The sequence below is a fragment of the Oenanthe melanoleuca genome, chromosome 17 (genome assembly GCF_029582105.1).
Source record: "Oenanthe melanoleuca isolate GR-GAL-2019-014 chromosome 17, OMel1.0, whole genome shotgun sequence".
Lineage (NCBI taxonomy): Eukaryota > Metazoa > Chordata > Aves > Passeriformes > Muscicapidae > Oenanthe > Oenanthe melanoleuca.
The window spans coordinates 5,868,213-5,890,482 of NC_079350.1; the positions used below are offsets into that span (position 1 = coordinate 5,868,213).

Consider the following 22,270-nt stretch of genomic DNA (forward strand, 5'->3'; position numbering starts at 1 on the left):
CTCACCCCTCCCTGGGAGCCAGCAACCCTGGAGAAACACTCCTGGAAAACACTCCCGTGCCACTCCTCAGTCCCTCTCCATCACTGTCATGTCACATCCTTCTCATGCCCACACACAGTGGCTTTTTCCAGCAATTTATGACGTCACTGTCTCCACTCCCCACCTTACACACAGACACACGATGACTCCAGAGGCTGTTTTGGTTCATGCCACAGCAGCAAACCACAGTTTTCCTGTTCCATGGAATGTTTTGAACAATACAAACAGCAGATCACAGTAAACAATGCAGCAGCTATCAGGAGATAAAACCCATCCTGGTTCCAGGAGCTTTCTATGTCTGTCCTTCAGAGTCCTCCTGTTCTTTGCCACTCCAGCCATGCCCCTGTTTTGAGGCTCAGAAAGATCTTTCCGCAAGAGAAAAAACACTTCGGCCACATAATGCCCAAAAAAAGTCAAAGAGAAGGATGCCACTGTTGTAAAGCCTTCTGTCCCTTTAAGTTTACACAGAAAGGCTGACAGCACTTAGACAAAACTGGGAAATTGCTCATTTTCCTTCCCTTCCTCCTCCTCCAAGAGCTCTTTTTGCAGACTCAACATTTTCTCCTGCCAGCTCTGCAAGAAAACTTCTGGCAAACTCCATTAGAGGCTGCCAAAGCCTATCCCATATCTGTAGGAAAGGTGCAGATCAAGTGTTTCAAATTAAATGGCACAATTATCCCAATAAGGGTTCCTGTTGAATCCATTTGGAGCCAAGACAGCTCAAGTAGCTCAACACTTACACCAGAACTGCTGCTGTGGAACTGCCAGGGTTATCTGAGAGAAAAAAATTTCCACTGGACCACCTCACTTCTCCTGAAGTCTTTGATATAACCAGCAACAAGTAGCAAAATATTTAATGAGAAACAAGGAGCAAAGAAGTATGATTTCTTCAGCTCCTCAAAGCCCAGGTAAACCCTCCAAAAGGTAAACTAGCCAAAAGGAGCCGAGGTCCAGGTGAGCCTTAGATGACAAGGGACATTTTGTCCTCTCCTTTCTTGGTTCAGTCCTGCATTTCTTTAAAATTCATCAATAAGCAGCATTACAAACTTCTACTCAGCTGTTTCAAAGCCTGCTTACATTCTCTGTCTGAAGTGGGGCCAGTGTCACTGTGGCCAAGTAGTCATGGACAAAGGAAGTGAGGGAAGGCAAAAACACAAGAGAAGCACCTTTCTACACAAAAAAGGAGCTGCACAGAAACTCAAATTTCCTTTGCAAGTCACAGGCTGATTCTCTGTAACACATCATGAATTGGGAAAAACACTATCTTCCAACATTTCCAGTTAAGGAACCCATGGGGAAGGCAGGTACTGAAATAATTTACCAGTCTGAAGACAATTCCTATGGCAACAGCCTTAAATTCAGCAACAGGAACTGTTTTGGACACTTGTTGAAGTGACAGTGGAATCAGTTACACAGCTCTAGCTTATCACAGAGCAGCACCTCTTTCTCTGTACATCTACTTGATTCATAAAGGATTGTCATAATCCACAAGGACTTGAATTGAGTAAAAGAGCCCAATAATCCTACACAACAAGTGGAATTATTAACACCTGTCTTTTGAAAAGTGACATCATGGAAGGCTGAATACCTTCATACACAAGAAACACCAAAGAAAGCAAACACAGAAAGAAAATGCAAATTAAAACTTTTATTCTGGTGAAGTGCCCAGTTGTACAAGTCTTTCAGAGCAAACAAGAGCAGCCTTCAGTGCTCATAGGAAAGGTGCTGTTGCTCAGCTGCCCAAACAATCCCATGTACAAAGTGAATGTCACGACTCTGAAATGTTACACCAAGTTGCAGGTCCCAGATGCCAAACCACAGCCCTGTTGTGCATTTACACAATGGGAGTGAACCATGTTTAAGCCATGAGTAGTGACTTATTGAAATGGACATTTGTCAGCTGTAAAGATGACTCAGGCTCAGTAGCCCCCTTCTCATTATGTCTCCTCCAGAAAAACTCTTCCATTGTCCAGTAAAATTCCTTTAAAGGAAACAGAGGGAGGAAGGGATGGAAAATTCCAGGAATCCTAAATTAAGCCTTTGTGTGAACTCACACGAAGTTGACCTTTGCCACTGGGGTAGAGCAATTCAAGTGCTGCTACTTTAGAAACTGGATTTTGGAGATGAGATTTCTGGAGGATTTCATACTCCCAAAGCAGTTTAATATTAACCTACTGCCACTGCTGGAGGGAGAAGGGTCTGAATCAAACTTTAATAATCCTGCCCAATTCCAGTTGTGTTTTGTACACTGTTAGAATGAGGTAGGACAGAAAACTCAGTTTTGGCACGTGCTTGGGAAAGTTACATTATCTACTGTGGCCAAACAGTAGGGTTAAAATGGAGGAAAAATTTAACAAGTTAAGGATAAGCATTAATTTTACTTGTCAGCATCCCCACAGCCTTACCTTATGTGAATTTCAGAGCAGGTGACTCTGCTTACAGTATGACAATATTGTCTGGCAGTGAGAAGTCACCCCAGAAGTTAGGAAATCTCTCCATGGTTGAAAGAAAAAGAATCCAAGGGATGAGTTGGCTTCAGGCAGGCACTGCTACAAATACACTCCAGGGAACAAGTGCCTCTAGGGAGATGTTACATTAACAGATCTCTAGAGAAGGCACAGCTATTGATGAGGGGAAAAAAGCTACCCATCCCCTGAAGGAGGACTGAAAAAAAAATAATATCCAAAGAACTCAAACCATATAAGTTCTACTCTAAAGCAGGAAAAGAGGTAAGGAAAGGAAACAATATCACAGCCTAGGAATCAATATAATTTCAAACTTTTTTCCAGACAACTCATCCTCTACAAAGTATGTGTTATTGTTCTCAGAATTCCTAGAATCAATTGTTAAAGAGGGAAAAAAAAAAAAAGAAGAGGATTTCATGTGGTTCAGCAACAGAAAGCCACTTAATACTATTTACAGTAATAGACACCAAGAACTTTAATTAAAATGGAGTGAGCTAAATGGAGTGTATAAATGGCAATAAGAAAAAATTAAAAATGAGGTAGGATATTAAAAAGAAGTGACAATTAATATAAAAGAACAGCACATCATGAAAGATACCTGTAACAGCTATTTAACCACTCAGACTGACAGAGTAAATTACTTCCAGCTGCTGAATTAACTGGGGATTAAATAATAAAATCAGAAAATCATCTGAAACACAGAACAACTTCAGCTAACATTTCAGTGCATAGTGTCAGAGTACAGCACAATTTTACACATTTAATTGGTATTCCTTGCCTTTCAGCAGGTTCAAAATAATTGAAACTTATCACTTTTTGGGGTATTTAGCAGGAAAGGTGAAGTGCATGTCACTAACCTTCAATCCTAACAAGGGATGAGCATCCTTGTGATCTCCAAGAACTTGTTCAGCTCAGAAGTGCTATTAAGGAAACAGGTGGGTTTAATTCAAGTTGCTGTATGGTTTAGCAGCTAATAAATAATCTGGTTTGCTACTGTTTGGAAAAGCTAGTCAGGAGAATAAGACACTGACCAGGGCAGTGACTGTCTGCTTAAACTGAATGTTTTTTGTGAATGCATAGATCTGTGTCAGAAATAAACCCCCTAAGCTTCAGTCTGATGGAAACTTGAAGAAAATACAGAATATTCATGGATTGAATACTTGCAATGAGGATGGACTGTTGATGTAAGGACATCCCCCACAGAATGAGCAATCCAGAAAGGTTTGGGAAGTGACTCGCTCTGCTGTGGGTTGAGTTTTGCAGCAGTCCTCAAACATGTTCAGGACTCATGGTCTAGAGATCCTACCCTTGGAAGTTCTAAAGCTTTTTCCATCTTGTCATACAAGACTGACACTCTGGAAGCAAAAGGGAGACCAAGCAGCCTGTATCAAATAAATACATATTGCTCTCCTTCAGAGTGACAATGTATTTGTGTTTCCAGTACAAAATGCTATCAGACTGCTCATCCCTACTTTGCCATATAGGAAGCTCTCAAGCCCCAGCAGTCAAAACCAAGAGTTAAGCTTGGACTATTGCAGAAGCAGCACAAAGCTGGCCTTTTCATGCATGATCAATACCAGCCTTACAATTGCTTTGCACACCTCAGGCCCAGGCCAGTCTCTACTCAGCGAGCAGCAGGAGCACAGCACTGTGACTTGGTCAGGAGTTGGAGGCAGTCCCACCCTTCTGGCAGAACAGCCTGCTGTTCACCCATCCTGCTGGGATACAGGGCTGCTCAGGAGCTTGCAAGCTTCTAGAAGCATTGCAGCACACTTCCAGGAGCTGCTCAGAGAAACTAACCCAGCTGTGCAAAGTTTAGGTTGTATAACTAAGACCACACCTGGAAACAGGTGTCAAAGCACTCATCTCCAATCTAGATTGGAGATCTAGAGATTTCCTGGACAAAACTCACTGTTCCTGTGAGCCAGGTGAAACTCCTAGGGGGTGCTTTGCCCTTTCAGCCCTGCCTGGTCTAAAACACATGTGTCATAAAACAGTCACCCAGTGGCCTTGAATAGCAAACAGAGTCCACATCTCCATTCAGAGGCCATTACTCTCCAGGGCTATCTTTTAGCGCAGACTAAGGAAAAAAAATTTCCTTCACCATACAAACAGCCTCCACACCCACCACAGGGAACTGACTGGAAAACAGCTGTAGCTAAGCCTGAAGCCATTCATGTTTACTCAAGAAGCAAAGCCCACCTAGCAATTTCTGTCCTCCTGTGATCCAAAAGGCTCTGGCAAATACAAATACAATCCAATCAGCATCAATTCTTCCCCATCCTTTCAGCTGTGGCCCCAGCTCTAACACGATTTCAAGACACTAACCCTATTAGAAGCCAGAAAAGCTTTTACAGTACCTTGCCTCCCAGATGGAGATTTAATTATATTATCCCCAGGACTGTTTAGATATTTCACAATGAATAGACTAAGGGAAGCAAGATTTACATTTTTCTTAAAAGCAGTTTTATAAACAGATCTCCTGATTTTAATGTAGCTTTATTTAAGCATCTGAACATCAATAAATCCAGAGTCCAGTCAACATTGTTCATGGTTTCAGCATATTTAGTATATATATATATATATATATATGTTTCATATCTTACATCTGATGAAGAGAGCCACACTATGCCTTATTGCCCCAACATCCACGGGATCACAAGCCAGCTGATGAGCCAGGGTACTTGCTGGCAACTTGTCAGGAATCCCTCTGGAGCTGGATGGAGCTTCCCACTTTGTACACAGGGGAGGCCTCCAAACTTCTCATGGCCCAGCTTGCAGCACTGCACCTTGGAGCTGACCTGTTGGTCTGATGCAGAATGTTACAACCAGGACCTGTGGGTCCAGGCACATCCTCTTCCTTCTGATGGAAAAATGAAGACCTTTGTGTCCTGGAGGCATCCTAACCACCCCACCTTAAGGACATGAAGATCAGTAACTGTTACACATTATCTACCTCTGCCAGCCCAGAAGGTTATGGGGTTTTTTGTCAAATACCACCAAACAGGTCAAACTTGTTTCAGTAAAGGCTGCTCTGTTCCAGGAAGCCAGAAGAGCTTACTCCACTGAGGATTCTCATTCTCCTCCTTAACACTGAGGGAATGAAAAGGGAAGGAAGAAACAGGAGGACAAGGTTTTCTTTTCCAGCACCAGGTTCAATCAGCATTAGCCTCTTATTTAGGTCAAGAGGTGTAACAGGAACTGACAGCAGTTAAAGTGAGGGGAACAACAGAAGAGAACAATCAAGCAGTTCTCTAGATTGCATCCATGAAAAACACTGGCAGAGCATTGAACAACTGAATTTAACAACTTAATTGTGGGGGAAGGCAGAATGGGGGACTAGAGGTGCAGAGGAGACCCACATTTCCTCCCCAACCCCATGAGAGCCCCTGACACACTGGCCAGTTGTACATTTCTACTTGATATGCAACAAAATACCAGCCGTTAAAAAGTAACTTAGAACTAAAAGCCAGAAGCAACTCAATGCTTCTGAGAGAGTAGATTAGACAGTCCAACTGCTTTTTATCCAGATCTCCCACTTTTACTATAACCATCCATTTCTGAACAGGCTAAAGCTCTGGAATTGTCAGTTAGTGCCTCCAGGACATCAGCTGGAGAAGGATGCTCTGATCTACTCACCCGCACAAGTGACTTGAAACCGTTACAGTAGTGCAATCTTAAAGGAGCAGATAGTTTGGTTCCTTCTCCAGGGGCAAAGGAAAAGGTGGGGGGTGTGCAAAGGGGAAAGAAAATTGATTGTAAAAAAAAAAAAAAATAAATCTGCCTTCAAACAGCTGATAAGATAAATATCTCCCAAATCCTAATGCCAGCATCTAGATAAAATCAGCTGTCTGTGTCCTATCCCACCCCAATCTGGGGCCTCACTGACTGCATCTGAGTCAGAGGGGAGCAGTACCAGCTGTCACAGAGATGGAGGTTCAAGAGGTTTCTTTGTCTCTTGATCTTTGCTTGCAGGACACTGGACTCCCTCAGTCCCTGACACATTTAAGCCCTATTAGGAGCAATGCAGCAATCCCCACATTCATTTTCTCCTCCATTCAAAGGTCATTTCATCTCACCAGCACCTCCACCTCACCCCATTTCCTGTCCAGAAGAACCGCAACACCTCTAATTCCCCCTGGGGCCTCCTCAGAGGCCAATTAATCTGTCTTGATCTTCATCCTGATCCCAAGCCTCCCCCATCCTGCATCTGAGGCAAGAAGCTGACTCATTCAGAGTCATGTTTGTCAAGGACTCCTTGGCCAGTTTGATAGTGATTGGAGTGGATAAAGGGGAGCATCTGGGTGAAAGGGGACTGAAATGGCCTTTTGCTTCCTTCTAGTTGATCAGAGGCTTTTCCCTTTTCTCGGGGGTTCAAGCTTGCTCTTTGTCTGCCCTCCACAGGCGCTCTTTGACTTCCAAGGGCAGGGTGTTGAACAGGTCCTCCTCCACCACGAGCCCACTGCGTTTCAGCAGCGGGCACTCTCCCAGCTCCACAGGCAAGCACTCCAGGCGGTTCCCTCGCAGCTCGATCTGCGACAGGTTCGTCAGCTCTCCCACCCGGGAGGGCAGTGACTGCAGCACGTTGTTCCCCAGGTTCAAGGTTCTCAGCTTCCTGCACTGGAACAGCTCTGGTGGGAGACTCTCAATCTGAAAAAAAGAAACCAATCGTAGGCAAAGTCACCAGTAGACATGGACATGCCTTCACAAGTGACCAACAAGCCAACACAAAGTTCCAGGGTTTACAGAGTCATTGTTTTCAATCATCCACTTCTCCCTTGAGTGAGTTCCTGCTTTCTGAGCTTCCTGCTTTAGGTGCTTCCAGGACTATGATTATATGGATTCCTCTTTCAGACACTGCACTAGTTACAAGAGATCACCAACAATGGTGGCTAAAGCAGATATTGTCTCCAAGGCCAGGATTAGAGGACCATAAACCTGCTGACAGCCGGTCCATACTGGCACATGCTTTCATCTGTATTGACTTCTTTCCATCCCAAATCCTTTATTCTGCCACTGGATCTTAGTTCCTTTGCTTTAAGAAGGCATTCTACAGTTGACATTACATTGAACAAAGATTTAATCAGAACTTCTGCTTGGGCTGTAAGGTGAGCAGAGGCTACATGGGTACAACCTCCTGGCCCTGAGAACTGTGAATCCTCTTCCATCATTTCTGTAGGGCAGTGAAACATTGCAAAGACTTTCTGGGCTCCAAGTCACAGGGGCTTTTTACAGTGCCAAAATACAAAAACAGCAAAGCCACCAGCTGTTAGCTTTCTCAGCACCACCTTCAGGTAACCATGAATCACAAATTTAATAAGGCTTATTTCTAGCAAATCCTTGTAATTGTCCAGTCCTCCCAAAGAATTTCTTTCTATGGCTAAGGTTTAGCAAACACTAGGCTAGAAACTAAATGCAGCAACTTAGGATTCTTTCCTTAATACAAAGTCTCTAAGCTGAGACCATCATTTGCCTTTAAAAGCAAACATGGCTTGTTTAAGACTCAAATTATGTATCATATAATTCATGGCAAAATTAGCCTGCAATCCATTCTGAACAAGGAGTCGTCTAAGGAAAAGCTAAGATGAAACCAGACCAGAATTAAAGACAATTCAATGCAGTCATTGTTACTGGTACTGGAGTGTTTTGCAAACAGCAACATATGATCACAGACTCTTGAAAATAATAGTTATTTGAGGGACAAGTATTGGTTTAGGAAGGAAGCAATGTGTTATAGCAGCCTGCTTTCCACAACAGGACAGCATTGCCAGCCAACTCCACAAGTCTTTATTTACTGCTAAGCTGGGAGAGGACATTTGAGATAATTCCTGGCCTTGGGAAGTGCCAGTCTGCCAGTCCTTGTGTTTCTTGCTGTCACCATTTACTGGGAGTGACCAGGCTGTCAGAGGCCCAGTAATTATGGCTTGCCCAGGTACCCAGTACAGGTTGGCAGTTCCATGGGGTCTTCACCACCTTTTGTCTCTGAATACACCAGAGCAAAGGCTGCTCCAGCCTTCATTGCATGTTTTTTTCCCCAGAGAGAAATGGGTGGTACCACACTGTGCTGCAGGAAATGGAGCTGCCTCTAACTCCTCTCATCCAAGAAAATGCTCCACGCCAAAACTGCAGAGGATACACTGCAGATTAACCCTTGGGAACCTGTGCTAGGAAGGCTGCCAGAAGGCAAATGGTGCAGAATTATCTGAGTTCTGAACAGTAACACACCACAAAGTTTACCAGAGCGTCAGCCACCCACACAAACAGATGCACAACCCTCCAGTGCCAGGAAACCCCAGTGAGCAGCTGTTCAGCTGGAATTGCTGAATGTCTGCCCCTACTCTGCAGGGGCACAAGCTTTCAGACACCAACCTCAAAATATGGCTGGAGTTTTAGGAACTCTAATACTGAAATGCATTAGCAATTAAATACTTCATTTGAGAGCACTTCTGTGAAAAGTCAAACCACACTCAAGCTGGCAGTGTTCAGCCAGAACACATCTTGCCAGTAGTAGAAAGGACCTTGATGTATGACAGTGAAAACTAGCACTGCTCCAGGACAATTCTTCTTGGTCCCAGAAGAAACCAGAAACACCTAATTATGTCTGTCTGCAACTTGGATTTATGTTAGAGGCTCTTTCAACTTTAGGTGAGAATAAACTCAGTCTCCCAGGAATTTGCAGACAGAATGAATGAAAGCTTCAGCTCTGTCAGACATGGTAAATGAAGTCTCCTTAGTCTTAAAGGCACAAAAAACTAGACATGGGTATAGTTTTGATTTAAGCAAATAAACACCCTCCAACACAAGCCAAAAAACTGCTTATGGTAATCAGGCAGCAAAGCACACTTGGTCATCCTCTGTAATCTGCCCTGCACTTAGGCTGAAACAAAAAGCACACGTTTACAAGACCAAACTATGGGGTACTCCCTGCAAATGTGAAGTACTCTAAGGAAAGTTGTAAGCCAGACATGCATTCCCTACATGGCTGCTCCCATAGTGTATGTACATGTCTGAAGTAGACAGGTTTAAGCACATAGTTTTAGATTAAGACTACAGTTTCTCAGATCTCCATTTTAAGCCCAAAATTGGTATCAATCTAGATGCTACATGCTTCCAACTGCAGAGAAACAACTGACTTGCAGGGTTTCTAATCAGCCTCCAACTTGGAAGCTCTCACTGCTAAGAGAGGAAATGCAACAGAACAAGGACTCTCGGAAGACAGGCTTGCCCTGGAGCTATCTGCAATGTTTGGCCTTAGATAAACCCCTCAGAGAGATACAAAAGCAGAGCCAGACCATTGTAGCATGTTTAATCACATAGATAACAGAGTGCCGGCTCTATTTCCTCACACAGTAACTCAGCTCTTTGCTCACTTACCCTGTTGGCTGTCACAGCCAGATTCTGCAGGTTTTGAAGAAGTCCAACATCTGGTGGTATGAAAGTTAAGTTGTTGTGGCTGAGATCCAAGTACCGAAGTTTTCGGCAATAGAAGAGCTGGGTAGGGATCTTTTCTATCTTGTTACGGTTCAGGTAAAGGCGTTCTAAGTTGGTCAGGTTGCCTATCTGCATGGGGATGTAGGCAATGTGGTTGTACCACAATTTAAGGCAAGTGAGACGATGTAAGTGCTGGAAGCTGATGATTTCCTCAATGGTCTTTAGGTTGTTGTCCTTCAGATCTATTTCCTGCAGATTGTGGAGGCTAAAGATGGAGTGAGGAATGCGTTCCAAGTCACACCGGATCAGTTCAAGCTCTGTCAGGTTGACCATCTTCTTAAGGCTGTTGAGGACAATGAGCTTGGTGCCCTCATTGTTGATGGAAAGCTTCTGAAGATGCACACCAACATCTGTCACCACCTGTGGCAGCTTGGTGAGGTTACTCTTCATCCTCAACACCTTCAGCCTCTTCAGCTCCCTCAATCCATCTATCACAATGTACCGGTTGTTTTCAGCACTCAAATTCCCAGTCAGGTGAAGCTCCTCTAGTGTCTTCAGGCTATAAATCCAAAGAGGAATCTCCTTAATGTCTGTGAACTTGATGTGGAGAGATTTCAAATTCTCTCTCAAGAAGGCAAGGGCTGGGGCCTCAATTTTGGCAGCTGTGTGGTAGAGCCACAGTTCCTTAAGGCTGGTGAGCTGAGCAATGCTGGGGGGAATAGTGACATCAGGGATAAGCTCCAGCTTCAAGACCTCCAACTCAATGAGGTCAAAGACTGTGTCAGGAATGCCACTCAACATGAAAAGATGCAATTCCAGCTTATCCTGAGAGTTTTTGGTGATTCTCTGGCGTAGTTTCTCCAAAGTCCACTCATTGTTGAGGTTCAGCTGCCGCAGTTTGTTCTCACTCACCTCTGACAGAAAGACAGCAAAGCGCTTGGAGTAGAGGGGGTCATACTGATCAATCAGATGGAGCATGAAAGCAAAGTCATTTTTCACATCAGGAATGTCACTGTAACTGCTCTCCTCCCGGATGGACTCAAAGGAGTATTTCTTGAGCGACCGCCTCAACATCCACCACAGCGTGTACATGCAGATCAAACCATAGAAAATCACCAGACTGATGTAGAAAGACGCCAAGATTTTGAAGAGAGTGGCCAAAGGATGAGCACAGCGGTACATCCTGTAGCCAGTCAAGCTCTCAATGTCCACTTTACAGTCTACATCAAATGTTATGTTGTTGACATAGTACACAGTATAGCAAATTATCAGAATGAACTTGATTACTTTGATTATGGTCTGTCTCATGTACAGGCGATAAACTATGTCTCCCTCTTCCACATGAGTACGGAACTTTTTCACTTTCTCAAAGAGTGCTTTGGCTTGCTCACCTTCCTTTTTGTCTAAGACACCAGTCTCAGACCTGTCCACAATCCCTTGCTCAATTCGAGACTTTGTTCTCTGCAGCATGGGAACAGTGGCTTCCACATCCTCACTGACAGTGGAGGATTTCTTGTCCATGGAGCCATTCATTTTCCCAAATGCTGGTTTGGTATCACTCTCTTCCACCACTGTCTCAGACAATGCTCTCGTTGTCCATGGAGAGTCAAAACACTTAAGCAAAATAGACACAAAATGCTCCAGCTTGGAGCTGGTCCTTGGGAACTTGAACCAGAAGTTGCTACAAGCCAGAAAGATGAGGGTATGTAGCAGCACTAGGTAAGGAAAATACTTGGCAAACCAGTGGAGACGATTCTCGTAACACACAGCATCCACATAGTTGTACTGGTGCCGGTCCAGATCGTATCGGATCCCTGTAGGCCCCGAATCAGCAGAGGGAACAAGACTAGTGTTGTAGTAGGTACGCTCTGGGGCTGCTGCTGTCCATCCCCTGACAGAGTCATTGCAAGAGTCTTTGGTAACCCATTTACAGGGCAAACAAATCATTTTGTCCTGGGTGACCTGGAGGGTCCCTCCAAACACCGCGATCATCAGCATCACTATGGAGATGTAGTCAGTGAAGACATCCCACCACGGCTTCAGGATGCGGTAGGCTGGCTGAGTGTCAGCGAAGTAGCGCAGCTCAGTGACTGGAATCATGATTCACCTGGAAGCAAACCAGAAACAGCTTAAAGGCTTTTGTTCTGCTCTTCAAGGGGGCATGAGAAAACACATGTTAAGTGCTGGCATAGCAAAACTGGGATTAGCCAGATGCAATTTCAAGTAACTGTGAGACAAATGAACGAGGCTGCCTGTGAGTCATTTGCTACAGCCAAGCACTGAAGTTTGTTCAGCCTTCCCTGACAGAAAAATCGTCACAAAACCTCAGAACTGGTATTTATTGTTAGCAGTCTGTGGGGTCAGACTAAAAAGAAAGCTCACAGGGTAGACTTAACTGACTTGAGCATACCAGTAATTGGTACACTGTTTTATGTATTTCAGGATTTTATGTCAGGGATGAAGGAATTTGCCAGCACTGTTAGAAGTGATAAAATCTACACACGGAGCATATTTATCATTGGTTTGTTACTGCTTCTACATAAAATTCTGCATATGGCTGGTTCTCAGATTGATGGGGAAGGAAAAAGATCTACATACAGTACAGTTATGTTTCCTTCACTGATGCAACTCATTATGATATTCATAAAGCAAGCTGGAAAAGAGAACAAACATTGCTCAATATAATGACTTTTCCAAGTAAGTAATTTTGGCTTCCTTCCCTTGTGCTAATTCTCCAAGGAAAGATTAGCTACTTGCCTTCTGATAAATTCAGTACTGAAATGCTGTAGGCAGCCGGGGTTTTGCCTTGCTTACTTCAGAAGCAGAGAAAGGGGGGAAACATACTTCGAAGAATTTGCTTCTCTGACTAACCACTCCCACCTAAAGTTCATCTCTGCTGGGATTTAAGTGTCACAAAGGAAACCAAAATGTTCTGGGAAGCACAGGCCTGATGGCAGTGCTTGTCCTTGAGATTTGCAGATGAAACTTTGAGCATGCTCTTCAACAAGCCATAGAAAGCCCAAAAGACTGACTGATCCATGGATAATGGAGCTCACAAAATTCCCCCATATGACAAGTAACACAGATGAACATGGAGTCACTGTAACTCATTCTAATGATGGTGAAAAAGCAGTAATACCACAGCATCCTTCTAGCAAAATACAGGAGCAAGACAATTCACTCAATTCTAATATAGAAGAAAAAACAAAAATTCAATCGTGTTACCCCAAGCCATAACATTCCATCTGTACAGACAGTCCAACAAGTCCTGGGGGGCTGAAAGCTCAAAAGCCTTCTGTGACAAGAGGGATGCCCACACCACCTGCTTTGGTAGAATACAAGTTTTTATTTAAAATTAACTCTCATCACTGAACTGCAAAGAAAGCCATTCCTAACATGAACTCAAAAATCACCACATTCCCTAGAGACACTAAATACAGAACTCTATTCTTTGGTTTGCTGTTTACAACAATAAATGGTCCAAAGACAGCTTTGGCTCTGTGCTGCTTAGGAAGGTTCCAAGCAACTACAGGTGGTAGATTGATAGATGAAAACCATTCCTGAAGTAATGTTTTTCCTTCTGCCCATCCAGGTCCATCACAAAAGACAGACTGGGGAAACACCACTTTTTTTTTTTCCTGAGTAGGTTATTTTGAGAGAAGTGGCATTATCTGTTCAAGAAATTCAGTAGAACAAGGAACAACAAATCTATTAATGATCAACCAGTAAAGTCACAAACAAGGGATGAAAACAGCCATCTAGAGCACATTCAGAGATAAAAAAAACCACCCTGTAGGACTGCAGAGACCCTGAGAAGTGGCTGACACACCTCTGCAAATGCAACTACACTAAACAGGGCAGCAGAATTATGTATGCACAGAGGAGGGAGCAGGCAAAGCTGAACCTCTTCTGTACAGCACCTGAGCAGCCAGAGAGGAGTGACAAGGTATTTAAAGCCTCCCTCCCAGCCCTGTGACTACTATGCTGCAAGCCGTAGCCAAGGCATTTCAGCTTCCTCCTCAGAATACATCTGCCTCAGGGAGGGGAGAGCCCACGTGCAAGACACATGTAAGAAAAGCTGTCTGTGCATACTACAGAAATAATAATTGCAGGATAAAGTAGGGTACAGAAGTTCTCTCTACACACCAGAACACCTGAAATGAACCCAGCAGTTAAACAGCTATTCATGACTCCTACTCCATATCAAGGGGAAAAAATATGTTTCTCTTTCCTCTTGCCTTGATACCACTTCTCCTCAAAGATTCTTCCTGCTTCATCCTTCATCCCTCTTGGTAGAGAAACTTGTAGGAAATATCAGACCCTTCATAGTAGGATTATAAAACTGGGATGATCTTTTTTCAGAAACTGGGATCTCATGACATTTGCAAACATGAGTTTTAGTGCTGGGTATACTCATGAAAATGCCTAATTCTTTTTCTCACAAGAAATGAACCTTCTACTCACTTTCATTTGTAGCTCAGGATATGTAGGAAGGAAACCAGAAAGAAATTAGCACAGCTGGCTCCCTAATTCTGCTTACCAGTTGCATCGGGTAGGAAATCCCCCTTTACACTGTGCACTTACAAGACAGCTAAAAAAAAATGATCAGTATCCCTTGAGAACCTTTTACAGCTCAGTGTCAGCAATTAACAGGGTGGAGCAGGAAATCTCCTGCCTTCCAGGAACAATGACAGGGGCACTAGAGGAAGAAAGGAACATTGACAGCAAATTCCCACTTCTGGCAGCAGTGGAGACTCCATTCAGGTCCCAAGGAGGAACAATAAAACTAGGGGCCACCTTTGAAGGAGCTGGAATTTGCTATGTTTTATCTAACCTCACTCCCAGCATCTGCACTAAAAGGGAAAACTACCCGGCAAAGATTTGAAAAAGTAGATAAGGAAAGTCACATCCCTCCTCACCCAGATTTCCTGTGCATGCAATGCAATTCTAATTCCTCATGGTTCTACATCAGGAGATGTATCTTGTCATCAAATGTCATCTTTATTTCATGAAGTCCATCTTGTAATCATTTCAGAACACGATTCTTGTTGCAACATTCTCCATGCTGGATTAGAGCAGTTTTGCTGCTGGGGTGGATGACAACAGCAGACTAAAAGTCAGATTCTCAGGGGTCATCTCTGTCACTTGATTCTCCCATGCACAGAAGGATTCTTCCCAAGAACTGGGATTTCCACCAGTCTACAGAAAGAAAATATGCAGATAGCTGGAACACCAACTCTCCCAACAGGGATTTACATGGAGGGTATTGTTCTCGCATAGGACTGGGAATAATCCTTGCATGAGGAGAGCTGGCCAGAAATAAAGTTACCAGCCTTGTGATCAAGAGCAGACCAAGATCCCCAGGATCAGCACACCAGAGATTTCAAGTTTCTGCTCTTTTTAAGGGTTGGATTCCAGGACATTTTGTCAGCAGCAAAAATATCACTGAAGAAGCTATATTTGCCAAGTCACTTCTATCACAGAGCCTCACCAAGGGTTGAGCACAGAACACCTGAACTGACAGACCCTCAGCTGTATGACAGGAACAGCTATGGAAAAGGAAGTTCAGTGTCAGAGCAGTGTTGGTGAAGAAGGATCCAAGCTCCTTTGTATATACTTCAAATAGCAGAACCTTCCAGTTGGAGCTCAGGAACAGGCAACGTATTTGCAGTGTAGTTACCTCTGCCACAGGGAAGTCATCAATACCGAGATTTTGAAAGGGTGCCTAAATTTAAGGACAAGTTGATTCACTAAACTTGCATAAGCTGATACATCAAAACTATCTGAACTATCAATTTATCAGACACAAAGTACGTTTTCCAAAGGTACAATTAAATAGACTGGCTTTGGGAAGGGGTGAAATTTTACAATTGGGTGTCTCAAAGATGTTTCAAGTTTTGCAATCCACAGACCTTTCCTTGCTACCACACAGTCCCTTATCCCCTGCCCTCTCAGAAATGACTTTACATTGGAGGGTTTCAGCTACATCAAGCAACACTACTTTGAGCTTTTCTATATCCAATACAGAATCACCTCAGGACAGTTTAGAGCAGCAACATCTGAGATCGTTCAGAAAAAGATCTGTATGCTAAAGCCTCACTGTCATACAACAGGATCAATCCAGCCAAGATACACATTCCATATTTGGCTATTACATACCTCTTCAGAGCCTGCAAATTCACCTGGATCCAGATTTGCATCCCATCAGGGACCATCCCTGCCTCAGCCTGCTGGGCACAAGCCTACAGCCTCCCCACTACTGCTGAACAGGCTGATCCAAGTGAAGGAACAGCAGTTCCAGACTTTATATAACCAGCCTGCCAAACCTACCCAGCCTTCAGCCAACCATAAGCATCACCAAGTACTAATCCTCTGTTTCACCAAACACACCTGGAAGAGAAAGATAATCACTGCTGGAATGACAGGGACATTCTGAACAAACCACACCTACACAGCTAAACCAGTCAGAAACAAGATTAAATGTATCTACCTCACAGACATCATAAAAGTAGCAAGTACCTTCTTAAAAGCTGACAGAGCTGAGCCTGAATGCTTCCCACAAACCACAGGCATTAACAGAGTAACTATTATCTGATTTGGACAATTCCTCTATCCCAAACCATTTAATTTCCAAAACTGAAGACTGACCTATTGTCAACAGATACCTAGCTGTACAGTGCTTCAAATTCCTGCCTGCAGCTGCTGCCCAGCACATCCAGCTCCGGACAGAGTGAACAGAAACAACATCACTGTTCTGTTTCACTGGTCAGTTTGTCAGCTTGACTCATCATTGCTGAATACTTTATCCAGCCTCCTCTTTCCTGTTGGCCATTCTGTCACTAACAAAGCTAGTGGCCAAAAAGCACTTACATGCTCCACCTCAGGGCAAACAAGAATGCACCAACCTCCCTGATTTGAAGAAAATCCTCACCTTTAGTCGCATGCAGCTTTCAAGTGAATCAGTCACACAAAACAGTTCTGGGTAAGTAGATGTGGATGAGTTATGTCAAACCTTGCAACCCTTTAGTTTCATCTCTGCATATTTTTAATTACCAGTTGATTTCGTTTTAACATTGTGGACTGCAAAGCACAAGTTAAACCCTGCGGACAGAATTTCTTACCTCTCAGAAGCCCAGAGAAAGAGGGAATTGTTCAGGCGCTGACAGCATCAGAGGTGGATAAAGGAAATAAAAGCCTTGATGCTTTCAAGACTACAGCCCTGATTATTAACGAGCTACAACACGTTACAGTAAGTTTTCAACAGAGCAGAGCTTCCCTCCTCAGCAAGCCACCACCTGAAATCCTAAAGAACAGCATGACACAGAGCTCTTTGTTCAAAAATCAGGAAATGCAAGAGCTTACTGGGCAGAAATGGGACTGGGAATTTATGTTTCTCCTCCCCCACGTTTATTAGGTCCAGAATTAAGAGGGGAAAAAAAAGGGAGTCTGAAAACAGAGCTGCTTTCAGGCACCCCTCAGAAAACCTTCCAAGCTCAAGGACAGTCATGTGATCAACTGGAAAAGCCCAAGACATGAGATAGAAGAACTCAAGTTGTTTTGTCCTTTGCTGCCTAGAACAAAACAGCAGTGAAGCCAGATGTCAAAGCCCTAAATAACCATTATCACTGTATCAGGCCCCTTCTGCTTTAAAAAGATAAATCCCTCCTGTGGAACAAAACATCTTCCGAGGAAGAGAAGTGAACACGATCACTAAATGATCCTTTCCAACTCAAACCACTCTATGATTCTATGTCAAGTTAAAAGGGTCATTTATCATTTAGACAAGGAGAGTGGTGGAACAGCAGCTGCCAGAACTTACACTCCTCTCTCAATGGAAAAGGCAGTGAACCCAACACTGAGAGCAGGGTAAGGTGGTTTTCACAATGTTCAGCCCCACCCAAGCCACAAGACACTGCAGCGTGAAGTGAATCCACTGCGTCACAATGTCTTTCCTGGAGTTCATTAAAAAGAATAATCCACCTACAATAGGGGTAGTATTTTATCATCTTTACAGCTACCATTAATTGACTCTGTCAGATATAAGACTGTCAGTCTTACATCTAGTGCAACAGCTCCTGTTTACCATCACACCACCACACGTGTCCTGACATGTACAGGGAAGAACAGCTGCACCACCAGAACAATCCATGCTGGACTTGGCTTGGCCTGCCACATTTTCTGCCTCCTGACAGTGTTTTGCCCCACCTGCACAGAATTGAGCACAGCCTGCAGTTACCAGCATCACTGACGCTTGGGCCAGGGACTGTGTGCTGGTGGTGTAAATGTAAGGGCCATCAGATGACTTGCAACACTGATGTAAACCAGAGCAAAATGGCTGTGCCAGCTTGTAAATTTTGGATGTACATGGCCACAGGCTTCCTGTCCAAAATGAATTTTCTCTTTGCCATAACAAAAATGCTACAAGGACAGGACATTGAAGATGTCTTGGAAAAGTACAACTGGCTTCTTCCAACAGGACAGAATGAAGCAGTCCCTTGTGCTGCCTAATACAAGTGATTGAATTAATTCTGTTAGTAACTACTTGAGAAAACCAGAAAAGTTCCAAGCACCTCAACATTGCAGGAGAGGGCTCTTCAGCACTTAACTCCAGCACTGAGAGCTGGAGGAACCAGTTGCTCTCAGCTCTCTATGGGAAGGGTAGACAGAGCAGAGCTTTGGCTAACTACAGCAGATAAGAAATCAACACAAAATTCAAAGTGAGCAAAAGCAAGGATAACTTAATTCATTGTTGACAGACTATCACAACATGCACAAATCCATGGGTGTTACCACAGCTATTTTCAGGCTCCAAGAGATGAGCCAGTCAGAGCGAAAGATGACACACACAAGAGCAATGCAAGACAATTAAGACATCAACCATCAGCACACTAATATTTTACCCCAGTCTGAGCAAAGAGGAGCAAGTACCTCTCCATATACTCCCTACAGGGCTTGCCGTCAGGACCACCAGCTCCAAAACTGACTGTAACTTTCAGCTCAGAACATTTTCTGACTGTATTAGTTAAAAAAGAGCAGACCACCTCAACCTGCATCATCAAGACCTGATAAAACCACAACTCTAAAGGAGAACCTGTTAACTAGTCCAGCACAAATCTTTACTGTGCACAGAAGTAGGCTGAAGATAGAGGCAGAGTCAGCAAAGGAGGTTTGTGAATTACCAAGGTAATTTTATAGCAGATGTTAACAATGTTTGGTACACAAGGTGAGGGCAGCATTGTTACTTCAGCACGGGGTTGGGACTGAATAGCTTTTAGTTTCAAAAGCTTTTTTCAAATAGCTTTTTAGTTTCAAAAGCAGTTTCACAGCAGCAGGAAGGGCAGATATAACCCAGCTATAGCAACTGGATTTCTAATTGCAATACAAGGCACATGCACCACATCAGCTGTTTAAGAAAAAAGCTGCTTGGAAGCATTCAAGATACACTCTCCAAAGCATGTAGACTGCTGAATGCCTGTTCAGTATTAGTGTACATATCCTAAACCGAGGCTGGGTTTGAAAACACCTGTAAAAATGCATAAAGGGAGACTCAGCACACTGCAGCTGAAGACTCTGAACCATTACCAAAACAATGGCTGTGCACACCCCTCCTGACTTTAATGAGCCCCACACAAAAATCCTAATAAACCTTTCTCCAGCACCACTCAGCAGAGTGAGATAGTGCCCCTTTATTTTCTAAGATATCAATTAAGCTCAATTGAACACAAAAAGACTTGCTTCTGAAGTACTCTACGGAACAAAAACCTTCTTTAGTATGTGGAAGAAGCACATGAAGGACTCTAAAAAGCCTGCTGTAATCACTCAGCGATAATTTGATACATGTGACCTCCACTGCTTATTTAATTTTTTTTTTTTTTAATAGCATTAGGAACCCCCAAAACCACAGACCATCTCGCTGACTGCCTGCAGCAGTTACTACAATGTAACCAGCTTTAGAAAGTCACCACTGGAAGGCCTCAGGCACTCACATTTCAAGCATGGCAACATTAGCTTTTAACACATGGCTTCTGGCACGCTTTAAGGAAATATTTATCCATGTTGTCTTTGACCTACAAGAATTAAGAGAGTTTTCAAATACCACGACAAGAAAAAAAAAAAAAAGTCCATGAACTACCAGAACACCAGATAAGCCTTAGAGGTTTCTTCTATTCTGGAATCAACACACTGCACATCCCTGCTCAGAACACAGCCAAGCTGGACAGAATTTCCCTTCTTGAAGATGGAAATAGAATTCTGCAATCCCTTTAATAACTGTCCCAGTGCAGAACCAAGGAAACTGGGAGATTCCTGCAACTAGTTTCTGCCATTGCCCAACTGCCACCCACACAGGTGACTGGGAAAAGCTGCCTGGAGACGCCTACACAGGAGGACAAACATCATCCCATGGGAAATGGAAGGACACCCACCAAACCAAACAGCTCTTCCTATTTCTCAGCTGCATTCCTCCCAGGCAGCAGTCACCAAAAATATTTACTGGACAGCCTCTGTATTTACTGCTAAGTGCAGTGAGAAGTCAGGGTTTACATGGCCAGGAGTTAAGTTTTATGGGTGTCTATGTACAGTTATATTTTATTTCTGACAAGGCTCAGTTCCTTTGTAATCTCCAAGCTAGCTAAGGGCTCCCAGAATTTAATTGACACTACCACAATTAAATACCATCACTCTCCTCACCACCATCTGATCAATAACCTTTCCTCCACCTCAATTATATCATGTACTGTGTTTTGCACTGATGTTACAGCAGGTCCCAGGTCTTTTCTTTTCTTTTTTTTTTTTGGCTTGACCACTCAGAGCTGGCCCAGAGCCCTCACCTTGCAGCAGGGTTCTGCTATCTGCACGTCAGTTCTCTGTGCTGGAAGTGGCTGATATTCCTACGTGCTGGATCCCAAGCAAGTGCTGAAGCGCTGCACTCCCCACAAGCCATGGGAACAGTTTCCCTGAAATGAAACACAGATTATCAGCAAAAAAGAGGGGATCGAGTTCACAGAGGGACAGGTAAAAGCTCAGCAAACAGTATCTAAGAAGCAACAAACAACTCAGAGGGTCACTGGGAGCCAGAAAGAGACTGGCTGATACCTAGAAACACGGCTAGAACACTAGGAGCCAAGTAAAACTCTTAGCAGGAAAGAATTTTCAGTATCTGTTATTCGAAAAGAAGTTACCAAAAAGCAGGTGTTGCAGACACAGCCAAAAAAAAGATGCTGAATATGACTATCACAACTACACAAGGAGAGACAGAATAACAAATCATTGTCAGATGAGGAAAGGGATTTCTTTACTGTCTATTTGCTAGTCTGAAAAGCATGATCCACTTTAAAGATGGGGTTTTTTTCCTCGCTTCCTGCATGTCAGCACGGGGCATGAGAAAACAGGCAAGGGAGCAGATCCTTAGAGGGATCTCTCAAGCATCCAGCCTCCCAGCCGTGTAGGAGAGGACTGCGGAACATCGGAGAGCATTGTGTCAACAACAGCGAGAAATGAAAAAGAACAGACATCAGTGGGAGAAAGTCCAACCCCGTAATGCTGAAGATGTCCGAGGGTTCATTTCTCTTGATCCCACAGTTACCATTCGGGCTGACAGATTTTGAAGCAACACCCTGAAAACCAACGCTATTGCATTTTAGCCGTACCACAGTGCCGCAAAGGCAGCACTAGGAGGAGAGGACTCTCTGACCTTCTCCCGCTCCAGGCAATGGGCACCAGCCTCAACTCTGCACACCTCGGCACCAGCCCCTGCCACTCCACCGCGGCTTCCCGGACACAGAAGGAAACATCCTCTGGGAGATATAAATAAATCCCACCGCGCTTCCGTCCGCAGGTAACCAACAGCGGCGTCCTGCCCTCGCTGGGGGGACACTGCGCACAGCCCGGCCCTGCCTCGCCCCACAGACGGGGCCGGGACCCCCCGCCCCGGGCGGTGTGAGCAGGGACGGCGGGACACGGAGGAACCGAATCGCTGCCGAATTACTCAGCAAATCCTTCCTGCTCGCCGCTTCCGAGCCCCCTCAGCCGCGCCCCCCCGACCCGGCGTCCCACCCCATCCCCTCCGGGACACCGCCCCACAGGGGGACACGTCCCCACAGCCCGCCCGTGAGGTGAGGGGAGCGCGGCACACCCACCTGCCCGCCGCGGCCGCGAGGGGAACCCAGCGCACCCACCTGCCCGCGGCGCCCACCCTCCCTCACGCCGCTCCGGCGCCTTTTGTCCGCCCTGCCCGCAGCCCCGCCCCGGATCTGACCTCACCCGGCAGGCACTGCCACCACCGCCCCGTCCCGCCGCCATCTTGGGGGCGGGCACGGCGCCATCTTTGTGCAGGG

The 22,270-nt window shown here is 44.5% G+C and overlaps 1 protein-coding gene across 2 annotated transcripts; it reads right to left on the reverse strand.

The window, feature by feature from the left end:
* Positions 1–1,672: 1,672 nt before the first annotated feature.
* LRRC8A (leucine rich repeat containing 8 VRAC subunit A) lies at positions 1,673–22,182 on the reverse strand. Of its 2 annotated transcripts, none has more exons than XM_056504819.1 (4): positions 22,112–22,182; positions 20,765–20,890; positions 9,879–12,042; positions 1,673–7,154 (listed from the first exon to the last, which is right to left on the reverse strand). In XM_056504819.1, exons 3-4 carry the CDS (start codon positions 12,033–12,035, stop codon positions 6,879–6,881), a joined length of 2,433 nt encoding a protein of 810 aa, XP_056360794.1. In that variant the 5' UTR covers positions 12,036–12,042; positions 20,765–20,890; positions 22,112–22,182; the 3' UTR covers positions 1,673–6,878. The 2 variants fall into 2 exon arrangements, with proteins under 2 accessions (XP_056360794.1, XP_056360793.1); XM_056504818.1 differs by having other exon boundaries at positions 22,073–22,140.
* Positions 22,183–22,270: the final 88 nt, after the last annotated feature.

Excerpts from the sequence above, each read along its gene's own strand:
- LRRC8A (XM_056504819.1), bottom strand. The coding sequence starts at position 12,035 with ATGATTCCAGTCACTGAGCTGCGCTACTTCGCTGACACTCAGCCAGCC. Across the intron at positions 7,155-9,878 it reads TGGCTGTGACAGCCAACAGG|ATTGAGAGTCTCCCACCAGA; the intron begins GTAAGTGAGCAA and ends TCTTTTTTTCAG.